Source organism: Pteropus alecto, unplaced genomic scaffold (genome assembly GCF_000325575.1).
Source record: "Pteropus alecto unplaced genomic scaffold, ASM32557v1 scaffold172, whole genome shotgun sequence".
Lineage (NCBI taxonomy): Eukaryota > Metazoa > Chordata > Mammalia > Chiroptera > Pteropodidae > Pteropus > Pteropus alecto.
Genome location: NW_006431924.1, coordinates 317,318 through 330,207, shown reverse-complemented (window position 1 = coordinate 330,207; position 12,890 = coordinate 317,318). Strand labels below are relative to the sequence as shown.

Sequence of the window (12,890 nt, the reverse complement as noted above, 5' to 3'; positions counted from 1 at the left end):
GAAATAAATCTTTTACCCATAATATCTGTGTGGAAAGCAATATTGCCACTGAGGAAATTTGTAGAAGCTTCTGGCAGCTGCATCGTAGATAAAATTTTAACTTGTAAACATTGTATGGCTTACTGGTGGGATGACATCAGCTGAAGGATGTTTGCCTTTTGCTTCATTGTACTTTTTCTAAAAAGAGTTATTAAATGTTTCCTATCCTTTCTCTAAACATAGCTCCATGACAATACTTTGGAGAATCTTGAAGACAAATAGTCTTTACTACTAAAAATTGCTATTGTTTCTCCTTTATTCCAGGTTATTATATTTAGCTGCCAGCTGTCAGATGCCAGCTGTGAAAACCAAAAACAGGAGACAACTTCTACTGTGTTTTCTTTGCTCTTCTCTTTTTCCGGGTTTAGTGGAAAACCAGAGAAAATCCTTTTGATTGAAATTCCCATGATTTAAACTCTACGTCAAGAGTAAATAAAGAAAAAAACACCCAAACATGCCCTCCCCATCCTTAAAGGACCTTATCCTTTAGAGGTCATCTTTTACAATGGACTTCCAGGTTGATTTAAATGATTTCCACTGTCTCAGTGAGTTAGATTTTATTTTACTTTACTTATTTAAGTGCTGTCTTTATTACAAAGGGAGAAAGATGAGACTCTCGTGTACCTCAATTCCTCCTTTTGAAAATTTAAAGATTAGATAAAATTATATTGAATTTAGCAAATATTTGATGACAATCTACTGTGTAGTAAGTTGTTCTAGAGATGGTAAGTGGTAGAAGAATAAATTTTTGCTTCCTATAGATGACAGAATATTTTCATAACCACTGCCTCTTGGAAACAAGCTAATCCACATTCAAGGAGCCTGTAGACCTAGGACACAGATTATCTACAGATTTATTTGAGGAGATTCATTTACTTTCAGGTATTCTATCCAGATAGTTGCCGACATTTTACATTTAAACTTTATCTTCTCATTATTCTTGTAACATGAGCAGGAAAAGGGGTAATTTTTATCCGGACTATACACATAATATTGATGCCTAGAATGATTGGTGTTTTACTCCAGATAACAATAGCAAACTCTATGCATGGTATCATCTCAGCAATTTACACATATTAATGATTTAAGCCTCAATAATTGATTAATCTCTAGTTCAAAATTAAAAAAAAATATTTTGAAATCAGTCCTCTTATCATTTTACAAGGACAAAATTGAGGCACAGAGAGATACAGTTAAAAGTGCTGGAAAGCTAATATTGAGAGTCTGGACCATGAGTCTTTTGATTTATGAGTGATGGGGATGGTCAGTGAGAGGGAGGAAGGGAGCTTACAGCTGTCTTTTACTGGAGACACACTGATATAGGCAGCCTGACTATTCCTTCCACTTAAGTGAAGGAATAGTGTCACTCTCTAGTAGAATTCTGCAGTTCTAAAAAGGATATTGTCTTACAGGCAGCGCAGAGAGCAGCCTGTCTTTCTTCCAATTTGAAAATCCATATCCTTGTCCTCCCACACTACCAAGTCTGAGAACATAATGTCTGGAAACCTAGCGAATGCGTAGAAAGAGCTGGCAGACAGCAAGTTTCAAAGGCCACATTTATTTATTTATTAAAAAAAAATAATCAGTCAGCTAGTACTATATCTTCCCCCCATCCCCCTCCAGTGACTTATAGATTTCAAAGGCCACATTTATTTATTTATTAAAAAAAAAAAAAATCAGTCAGCTAGTACTGTATCTTCCCCCCATCCCCCATCCAGTGATTTATAGATTTCTGTGTGGAGTTTATAGTCTCTCTAGACAAAAAAAAAAAAAAAGAAAAGCGACACATGGATATACTTTTTCTTCAATTTGTTCTCAATCCTTCAGAGTTTTGTACTCTGTAATTCTGAATTAATTGTATTCTTGGCAATTTGAAATCAGTATTGAAGAATATTACCCAGTGCAAATGCAAAAATAAGTTTTGAGTCCCAGATAGCTAATTTTCTTGCCCTTACTTTGGTCTTCTGCATTTGCTCTTTGTCATTTCGTGGCAGGCTTTCCAATGATCTGTTCCAAATGCTATTGCAATAGATGACTTTGAGCACGATTTCTTTCAAATAGAGGATTTTAACACATACTTCTCACAGATAAAATATTTCCACATGGTGCAGTTAGCAAAAAAGAGGAACTTGTGTCTGAGGTATCCACAGAGCTTGTGAGTTGATTGGGGTTTCTGTGTTGACAACCTGAAGAGGCAAGTCAGTATATCTGAGGTCAGGTAGGGAGCTTATAGTGACGTTCTCTTGGGTAACTAAACGAGGGTTTGTTTTACTTTATTTTAACATGGCACCCTCCTGTAGTGGTTTTGTCCTCCTTCTTCAATAACAGCTGTTTTCTCTCAATAAAAATGTTAATATAATTTTAACAAACCATATATTTTTAAAAAAACACCACACAGACAGGCTTTTTTTAGAATCTTTTTCTTGACTTTTAATTCCTAAAATACTAAGGCACCTGATTCTTTTCATTAGTCTTCCTAGTTTTATCTAAAAAGCTTAATATGGAAATTGCTTAATAATGACTATAATTTCTTTCCCTTAGCACTCACCAGTCCCTAAATTATACAAAAGAAATATACTTGAAAATTAAATAATATTGTTCATTCAGACTTTCAGATTTTGATGTGGATGTTCTAGAGGATAATGGCAGTGGGTCTGAGCGGGAGGAAGGTTTAGAAGCGATGAAGCTTCTCTTAAATTATCTCAGTTTTGATTCCAATCAGAAGCCCATGAAATTATAATGCTGGCTATGTCTCTTGGAGGAAATTTAAGGTATAAAATAAAATGAACATTTGAATTTTCTCATGTTTCTATTTTTTCTGTAACTGTATGACTTTTCCCTTAAACACTTACAGGTTGGGAGAAGGGGAGGAGCCATCTTGCCAAAACCAAGATTGGCCGAGTTCTTCCTGAGACAGCCCCACCCAGTAATCATAGTCGCTTTTGATCATCCTCAGGCTGCCAGTGATAAAGTCCTATAAGAAACAAGATCTGAATAATGAACTAAGGGGAAAAACAAAACAAAACAACAAACTACCATGAAATATAAACTGTGCCATTTTGCCTAGACAGAAATTAATAGGAATTTGGCAGCTGGAGGAAGAGAAAGAGAGAGAGAAAGAAAATTTAAAAGAAGAAATACATTTTATAGACTTTTTTTTTTTTTTTTTGCTATTGCCATATGATCAATGCAGTGTCAAAGACTAAGGGAAAAATAAGCATCTTCTATTAAAACAGTTTTAACAGATTTAGTTTGGCTGGCAGATAGTGTCTGTCAAAAAAAAAGAGTGTTATATGAAAGCTTCATTATCAGGAGAAGTAAAAATATCTTTGACATGTAGATCATAGAGATCATTTTTTGTCACTATACGTCAATACAAAAAATAGTTTAGAAGATTCCAGAAGCAACTTAACTGTAAGCATATTTTGTTAAGAGAAACATTATTAACTTTTGTTACCAAATTTGTACAGAAAAAATAGTGTAAACTCATAATTGTAATAAGTTACTTCAAGTTGCCTTGGTCTACTGCATATCTTTAACAAATTGTTCTCCCATTATTCTTGTGAAAATGAGCTTCGACTAATTATTGAATATAGTAGGCATACCTTTTTAATAAGGTCGGAAATGTGTACCTCTGCATTCTACTTCACACATACTTATGAGTAGAATGATTTCAGAAAAACATCTTATTGTTCATTTGTTAAAATGTTAGTAAACTAGGTTTAATGTTTAGCAAATGCTTATTTTCACAGACCTCTCTATTTCATGACTTGTTTATACTTCTACTTTTCCTTGATAGTTACCAAATTGTTATAGATTATTGTACTTCCCTACAGCATTGGAAATAATAAATTTAAAATATATATATAATTATTGTATATGTATATCTTAGAGTAGATTAACATGTCACAAAGTAGTATTTCCCTTATCCCCTCCCCTTTTTGATTAACAAAAGCCAGAGAATAAATATATTCTCCTGATTTTTGAAAAATCATTCTGTGTTTTGTTTCTCTAATTTAAAGGTAAACAAACTATACTAATTCCTATTTGGTCTCTTTTAAACTTTCATTATAACATATATGCTACTGTTATAGATTATTAAAGAATTCTATCTACTAAGTCCTTTGCTTTAATGGGTAACATGGGTATTTTCAGAATGATATGAAACCATAAAACAGCATTTACCATTTCTTCTTTGCTGTCTATTTGTAGAAGATTAGAGCCCTTCTTTAAACAATCCTGTTTACTGATTTGCCAAATTTTCCAGGTTTCAAAGACATAGTAACACCTTTCTCCATTCTGAATCCAGTTGTCTGGACAAGGGTTGCAGTTGTGGCCTTTGAATAAAACATTTTACTTTATTAAAGTTATTGTAAAAATATTAGAAGCACACATCCTTAAAAGAACCTTTTGTAGTATCCCCAGTAAAGCTGAACATTCTAACCGAATGGTTTATATTTTGTAGTACTTACAAGTGTTAGCTTCTCTGAGGCTGACTACAGTAAGATTTATATAATCATTTTCAACTTCAATAGGTATCTAAGAATTAGTTTAAGATAAAATTAATTTGGAAATACCTTTTTCCAAATTATTCCTCTTCTATAATAATTGATCTGATTATTGTTTTTATAAATCTTTCTTTAAATTTATACATTTTATAGCCTTTATTTGTTTTCTTATTGTTTCATATCTCTCAATCTCACTGACCCAATCTAGTTGGAAATGTACTGGCCCATTAGGCAAACTGAGTCATAAGACCATAATAAATAATGTAATAAAGACTCGAATTGATGTTTAAATTCTGAGATTATAAAATGCTGACTACAATTTTGCAAAGAATAAAACATGTGCCACTGTTTTCTTTGAGGATTTGGTGCATACATTTGTACCAACACTGTGAAAAGTTGTTTTTATATCAGTTACCTAAACTGAAAGAGTTTTGCATCAAGTTTTGGCAATATTCCATCTGGAGGTCACGGTTTCCCTTCCCTTGTGTGAAGTTCGACAGTGCTGTGTCCTGTTGAAATAGATTTTCTTGCTGCTTCTTTGCAATAGTAGACACCTGGAACACTTCAAATAACAATCATTTCTAATAAATTCCTGACAATTTATAACAAAGTCATCCTTCAACAGATTAAAGACAACTACCAATTATGGATTATTTTTGTGACTTTAAATTGTATTATTTTAAATTTTAGTTTAGAATTTACATTGTTCAAGAATCAAAAACTACAAAGGATACATAACAGACATCCTCTTTGTCACTCCTGTGTCCTTATTCACCAAATTCCATGTCCCTAAAGCAGTCAGGCTTACCAATTTTATTTTTTTACTTTTCCAGAGATATTTTGAATTTTACAAGCAAATGAACACAAACAGTAACAATCTGTTTACATGATTTTGCAACTTTTATCGCTTAAAATATATTTTAGATGTAATTTTATATCAGTACATATAGCACTTTCTCGTTCTTTCACTACTACCGTATAGGATTCTATTGTATGGATGTACCATGATTTATTTTAGTCATTCTCCATTGACTTTTAGGCTATTTATAATCATTTGATATTAAAGAAATAAATACTGTAATAAAGAACCTTAATCATGTATAATTTCACACTGTGTAAGTATATTTTTCAGATAAGTTGCTAGGTCAAAGATTATATGCACTTAAATCGTATTAAATATTTTCAAATTATCCACTACATACGCTATTGAAAATGTCATTTTGGTATCTTTTGAATTTACATTTTTCTCTTTCTATTTGATGTTGTGTTTCCTTTTCTATGAAGTGTATAACTATATGCTTTGTAATTTTTTCAATGGGTTTCTAGTCTTTTCCTTATTGTTTTATATGACATCCTCATTGTGTTGCGAGATTTAATTTAAGCAAGCCTGGAATCAGCCTGAGCAGTGTTTTAAAAGTTCCTGCAGGACACTGACCTCTAGACAAGGATTAGTCATATCGATTAATAGTGTAGCTTTGTAATCATCAGTCTGAGAATATTTGGGCCAGATTATAACTTGTCAGCACTATATATTGATGACATATGATTGATAATTTTCCTCTGATTATAAAAAGTCCCTGAGAAGTCTGCTATTGAAGCTGGTTACCTTGCAGGAATATGCCTGTGTAATCAGCAAGATATAAAAATTCCCAGGAGGATGCTGTTTTGGGCTCCCTGTTACCAAGGTGTTCTGTGTACCCATCAGTGGTTCTTGATCCGAGAAATTGAAAGTACACTTAGAGGGGAAGGAAAAGGTGCCTGCCTGCACCTGGCCTCTCCAGAACTCTTTTTGTAATACATATTGGTATCTAAACACTGTTATTAAATTGTATCCTCTTCTAGCACTAAATTAGATTTGTGAGCACTGTCATTTTAGGACTCACTGTCTTGAGTCTTCTTTAGCAACTAATCTTGTTTAACTGACTTTGTTAGTACACTTATATTTTGGTAAAGTTAGCTTTTTGTATGATTTGAGCTACAACTACATTTGCCTCATTTGTCTTTTGACTTTGCTTGTGATAGTTTACCCCACATTGATTAGATAGTTTTTGTAACTTTTAGTAAAAGTTTTACACCTGAGATAAAACTTTTATAAGTATATTGCACACTTAGATTTTGATATAGGTGAAATTTAATTTGTTGTAAATTATAAGGTGTAACTTCAACATTTTCTCCCAGATGGCTACATAGTTGTCTCATATTATTAATTGAATCTCCCCTCCCCATGTTCTTTATTTGCCATCTTTAACTTACTGTAAATTTCCAATGAAATACTTGGTTATACAGTATTTCTATTGTTTTGATTATATTTAATTCACCTACTTATCTTTTCATATGTCAATACCACATAGCCTTAGTTATTCTAGGTCTGTAATTTATTTCAATATCTGATAAGACCAATCCTTCTATTTTGATGTTACTTTTATATTAATTTTTGGTTGTTCTTATAATTCTGGCTAGTTTATGAAAACTTCTTATTTTAAAAAATTATATTATGGAGTATCTACCTATTCCTATATTAAATATTTTTCTTAACATGGATATTAATTATGTTATCCTGCTTGGTTTTATAGAATTTCTGGAATCTGTAGCTTAATGCTTTTAATCAATTTTGGAAAATACTTATCCAATATGTCTTATAATATTACTTTCACCCAACTCTCACTGTCTTCTCTTTTTGGATTTACTATTATACAAACGCTAGTTAGCTCTGCTTCAAAAGGAGACTTGGATACAATTTGGCTGTGCTCCTAATAGAGAATATTGTCATAAAGGGGAAGTTTGTGCATAAAAAGCAATTTGTTCCTGCGCTTTGTTTATCTCCCCATTAACTGGTCAAGTCAGTATTCATAATAAAATATTTTAATTGCGTATCTGCATATTCTGATCTGTTTTAGTCATCAACATTGCTACTGACAAGGAAATGCTAAAAATCAAGAGCCACAGACTAGAGAGAGCAGATGTTTATGCCCTATCCATCTATGGATAGGACAAGCAACCTGGGCTGCCAGTGGCTTATTTTCTTTCTTAGCAAGAGCCTGGATCTAAGCAGAGTGGGATGTAGGACAGTGGTGTTATTTATTTTATCCTATTAGACGATGAAAAATAATAATATTCCTTTTAGGAATTTGAATTCTTATTCTAAAATTTCTGATTTTATAATTATTAATGATTTTTTTCACACTATACTTTTGGGGTTACTATTGCTTTGTTTATTACTATATAAAAAGCTTGTACTACATAAAACTGTAAAGAAACTGGAGAAAGGGAAATGAGACTTCTCTTTAGTTTACCTGTAAGTGGGAAGCAGCATGCTGTATCTTTATTAGTATTGGGTTGTAATCAATTTATAACAAATGAAAAATAAAGATTAAACAATATAATTACCTGGGAAAATATAAGACAAAATGTTTTTAAGAAGAAAAATAAAGAAAATGAAAGTATTTGTTATGTTATATGTGTTACCTAATTGATAAGTTAGGAAAATAAAAAAAGAATAGTAAAAACAAAAAAATCTAATGTTTTAGAAAATATTTTGCACTATAGAGTTTTTTTAAAACAGCAAGTCAATTAATATAAGTGATATAGTAGAAAAAAACAGAAACTACGAAATAATAACAAGGAAGCAAGAAATTACTTTTACTTACATTTACTCTTATCATTCCTTCTCCTTCTCTTCTTCACCCTTCTCTTTCTTGCTTCATGGTCTTCCATAGTGTTTATATATCATTATGGATTTAAATGGCCTCTTAATGATAGGCAGTGAGTTTTGCCCAATCTCATCTCTCTCCCATTGCTACCCACTCAGGTTTATTTACAGGCAAATTTTTCAAAAGTGAGATTTCTAGGTCAAATTTAATTAATACAGTTTAAGATAACTCAGTTTGTTAAGAACATGATTGTCTTGGTTTGTCTAAACAGACTCCATGAACTACTCTGGGAAAAAGACAAAATTAAGCATCCATTGGACAGCAAATTGTTTTTAAGAACATGGAAAATGTAGAGTATGCTTTTATGAACATCCTTAATATGTATTATATGCTTTTTAGTTATATAATAATTGGTGATTGGTGACTATAAATTTATTTTTATAGAAAAAACAAATTCTATATCCCACTCACTTGAAAATATTGCTTCAAAATGTTGCATCTTCAGTTAATCTTGTTTTTAATTGAAAGTGTTCTTTGTAGTTTCTTTTATTTTCTTACCCCAAGTAATTTATAAACTAACATTGAAATTTGTTATGTAGATTTGGTACTTAAACTATACCTTTTGATATTTGCAATGTCAGTTAAATATGGATTCTTGTAGTTAAAATGGAATTTGGCAATATTCCATTAAAAGTTCCCAGTTTTTACAGAAGAAACTAGATTTATTATATGTTAATTGACTGCTCTGTATATGCTTTCAGTGTATTTGCTTTGTAAACAGATATTTAAATGTGCATTTCTTTAAAAAATGGACCAGCATTTGATTTAAATAATTTTTTTTCATAAAACACAGAGGGAGGATAGGGTGCGATAAGGAAACCTTTCTGAAAGTTCTAACATTTGTTGCAGGGTTGTGAAATTTTATTTGAGAAGATAGACAAGGTAAGCTTGACTATCTTTTGAGCTCCTAGTAATAATTAAAATATTCTTCTCAGAACTACCAGGAAAATGAATTCATAACTAGCAGCAAAAAGTTCAAGTATCCTATACTTTATGGAAGCAAATCTGAACCTTTCTCTTCCTCATTTCAGAACTCATAATTCTCTCTCACCACCTAATGCCTCCTGGTTGGAGACATGATTTGCCAAAGTATACAAGAAAGAAGAATTATCTAGACAATGACCTTTATCTCTCTCTAAGCACTTTTCTTAGTACTAGCATGAGTCATAATAAAGGTGCTTAGTCTTTTTCTGGAACTGGAAGCTCTGTAATTATTATGTCTTATAAAAAATTCACTTGCTAGAGAGAGAAACATGTTTCAAATTTGGACTAAAAGGAATAAAAAATGTGATTAAATATGACCCAAATAAGTTCTCAGGCTTGCATTAAACATTAAATTGTACCTTGCCTAAAATAAAGTGAAAATTCTTATTAAAATAATGAGTTAAGTCAAGTTTAGAATAAATGCATATTAGAAAAGGTAAAGCATGCTTTGTCATGCTAACATGATTCATAAACATCATAATATAAGTAACTATTTGCATTATTTTCCCCAAAGATATCTATGGTATTAGATTTGAGTTAAACACCATTCATTTGAACATTAAAAGTTATCAATAGCATCTAAGTATTTAGAGAGTTATATTAAATAAATGTCCCATAACTTAAATTAGGATGCCAATATTTTATATCATTTACATGCATTTAGATGTTTCTATTGATTTATTTATTCATTTTTAAATTGATATTTTATTTATTATGATATACACAAAATTATATGTAAAGCTATATGCACTATATGATACACATAGACAGATAAATTATTTTGAAGATATCCTTTTGTACTTACACTTGATGCCCAAGAAAATGGAAGTTGCTAATGAGCCCATGCAGAAGATACATAAAATCACCATCACGAGACACCATGTTCCTAAATAAGGAATAGGGACAATGAAATTGAGTTAGAAAAAGGCCAGGATAAGACTAGACTGAGTAAAAGAAAGAATCGATTTAAGGTATTCCAACTAGAGAATCACTGAGGCCTTGTAACGGTAACAGGAAAAAGAGAACTCAAACTCTGAAATACAAGTTATAACTTGGATTACATTCGATTTGCAAAAAATGTCAAAATGGACGGATTTAATAACATACTTCCCTTATCCTTATATGATGCCACAACCTTACTAAACGAGTTATATGTATTCTTTTCTAACGTATTTTAGAGATTATAGCAAACCAGTTAGCAAATTTTAATTTTTGAAAGTAAAAATGTTGTATTACATTCTCCTCATCTCTTTTCAGTATCGCTTGAACATGACTAGTGCAAAGATATTTCATTTTAAACATATAATTTTAGATTAAGAACATTTTTTTCCAGATAATTTTGTAACTATTTTGGAAGTAAAAGTAAAGAATGTTTGACTTATTGTATTCCTAACACTAATCAGAGAAAAAGATAAAATTTACCTTAGGATAGTACAATAACCTGAATAACACCCCAACTCAAGATGCCCATACGCTAATCTCTGGAACCTGTAAATGTTACCATTATGTGGCAAGAGAGACTTTAAAGATGTAATTAAGTTAATGATCTTGAGAGGGGAATATTATCCTGTTTTATCTGGGCCCTCATAAACGAGAGAGGAGATCAGAGGGACACAGTGCAGTAAGATGATGGAAGCAGACATTATGCTATTGGCTTTGGAGGTAGAAGAAGAAGCCAGGAGCCATGGAAAACAAGGATGCAGCTCTAGAAACTGGAAAGAACAAGGCAATGGATTCTCCCCTAGAGTCTCTGGAGGAAATGCAGCCCTGCGAATGCCTTGGTCTCAGTCCAATGAGACCCATTTTGGACCGCTGATCTCTAGAATTATAAGATAATAAATTTGTGTTATACTAAGGCTGTAAGTCTGTGGTAATTTGTTACCTCAACAATAGGAAACTAATACAAATATTAAATAATAAAGACAGAACTGATTACTATAGCAGACAGCTTCAGGCTTATAAAATTTTGCCAGTTTTTCAACCTATGTTTTCCTTTTTTTCTTAATATTTAGCAGATAAATTGCAAAGGAGTGTTTTATACAGAAACTGAAATAATTTAAAAAATGTATTTTTTACTTATTTTGCAAATCTGGGAATTCTTTGGTGGAGGAGAGAGAGATTGAGAGAGAGAGAGAGAGAGAGAGAGAGAGAGAGAGAGAGAAAATACTACATATTCGTCAAGTCCATTGCTCTTTTCTTTTTCACCTTTACTTACTCCTCTTGCACTTCATTTTTTAATGTTAGCGTATCAGGTACATTATCATACCTTTAAATGGATTACCTCATTAGAAAAATCACCTAGGTTCATTAGGTATAAACTGCAAAGTATTCAACTAAATAATTGAACTGGTTACCTGAATATTTGGTGGAAGATAGATGTTTCTGGTAAAGGTTTGGTGGTGGAGTATCCCATTGAAGGGATGTGTATACTTCTTCCTCCTGCATATCTGAGATACTTTGATAGGTCAGACAGTCCACACGAACGGCTGAGAAAAAATAATTCCTTTTGTAGTCAGGAGTACGTTGGTGAAAGAACCGAAATTGGCTACTTTTTCACACTGGTGAGAAAATATGTTAAGTTTAAGGAATAGAATAAATGCACGTTCATCTAGAAAGTAGAAGTTTATGAAGTTTAAGCCAAAGCACAACTTGTTAAAGAAGGAAATGAGAAAGGAACCAAATTCAAAATGGCCGATAATAGAACATGTTATTGCTCTGGCTTCTAAAATGTAGTAAATATTGAAGGTGAAGGCACTGGACTACTGTTAAAATAGATAGAAAAGTACAAAGACTGCACTTATATTTGGTATTGGACATGAAACATGGGGATCACCTGGGTAGCAAAGATACAAAGATAGCTCCTGTTGGGCAAACCAGGATGTAAGGAGTTGTAGATCACTGTGTATCTTTAAACAAAAGAGTTAAAAAGGGATTGCATCTCTAAAATAAATTTACACACTGTAGTAGTGAGGCTAATGCAGTTGCTGTGACAAGTAAACTTCAAAATATTAGTCATTTAACACAATAAAATTGTCTTTCTTGCTCATATAATATTTTATCTTCATTAATCCTAGTTAGTGGGGAGTTTTCCTCCAAATGGGCTGTGGGCTCCATCTCCATTTAGAGACATTAAAGTCCTCTACTTCAAGCCACTGGAAAGGAAAAGAAAAGGTGGCAAATCCATATCTGCTTCTTGAAAGCCATAACTTCTATCACATCCATATCCACTGATGTAATGCCCTTGTTTGGACCTAAAGGTTGAGCCTGATAAACATTTTTGTTTAACTAGCAAACTTTCTATGACAACTTAACTCTAGAACAGAAGCATGAATTATTTAGTGGATAGATGGCCATGTTGGCCACATCCTATGACTATTGTGCTGGTATTGAGAAATCTGATATTTTAATTATCATTGGCCATTTGTCCTTATGGCCAAAGGTCATATCTCAGTAATTTACAATCTGCAAACCCCAACAATCTGCAAAATTGCAATGTTCTTTTTTATTTCAGTGTCTTGCTGGATCAATCACAGATCTCTGTAATAGAAGAAAATAAATGGCACTCAAGGGTAATCTAAGGGCATTTAATAAAGATCTTATTTATAAAGTTTGGAGAAAGCTTAAGGGAAGCAAAAAAGCATAGGGAAAG

At 32.1% G+C, this 12,890-nt stretch overlaps 1 protein-coding gene across 1 annotated transcript; it reads right to left on the bottom strand.

Annotated features, from left to right (window-relative positions):
• Positions 1-1,812: 1,812 nt before the first annotated feature.
• Positions 1,813-11,713, bottom strand: CLEC9A (C-type lectin domain containing 9A). Its single transcript, XM_006906835.2, has 6 exons — positions 11,596-11,713; positions 10,047-10,127; positions 4,963-5,109; positions 4,225-4,376; positions 2,892-3,013; positions 1,813-2,225 (listed from the first exon to the last, which is right to left on the bottom strand). Exons 1-6 carry the CDS (start codon positions 11,684-11,686, stop codon positions 2,093-2,095), a joined length of 726 nt encoding a protein of 241 aa, XP_006906897.1. The 5' UTR covers positions 11,687-11,713; the 3' UTR covers positions 1,813-2,092.
• Positions 11,714-12,890: the final 1,177 nt, after the last annotated feature.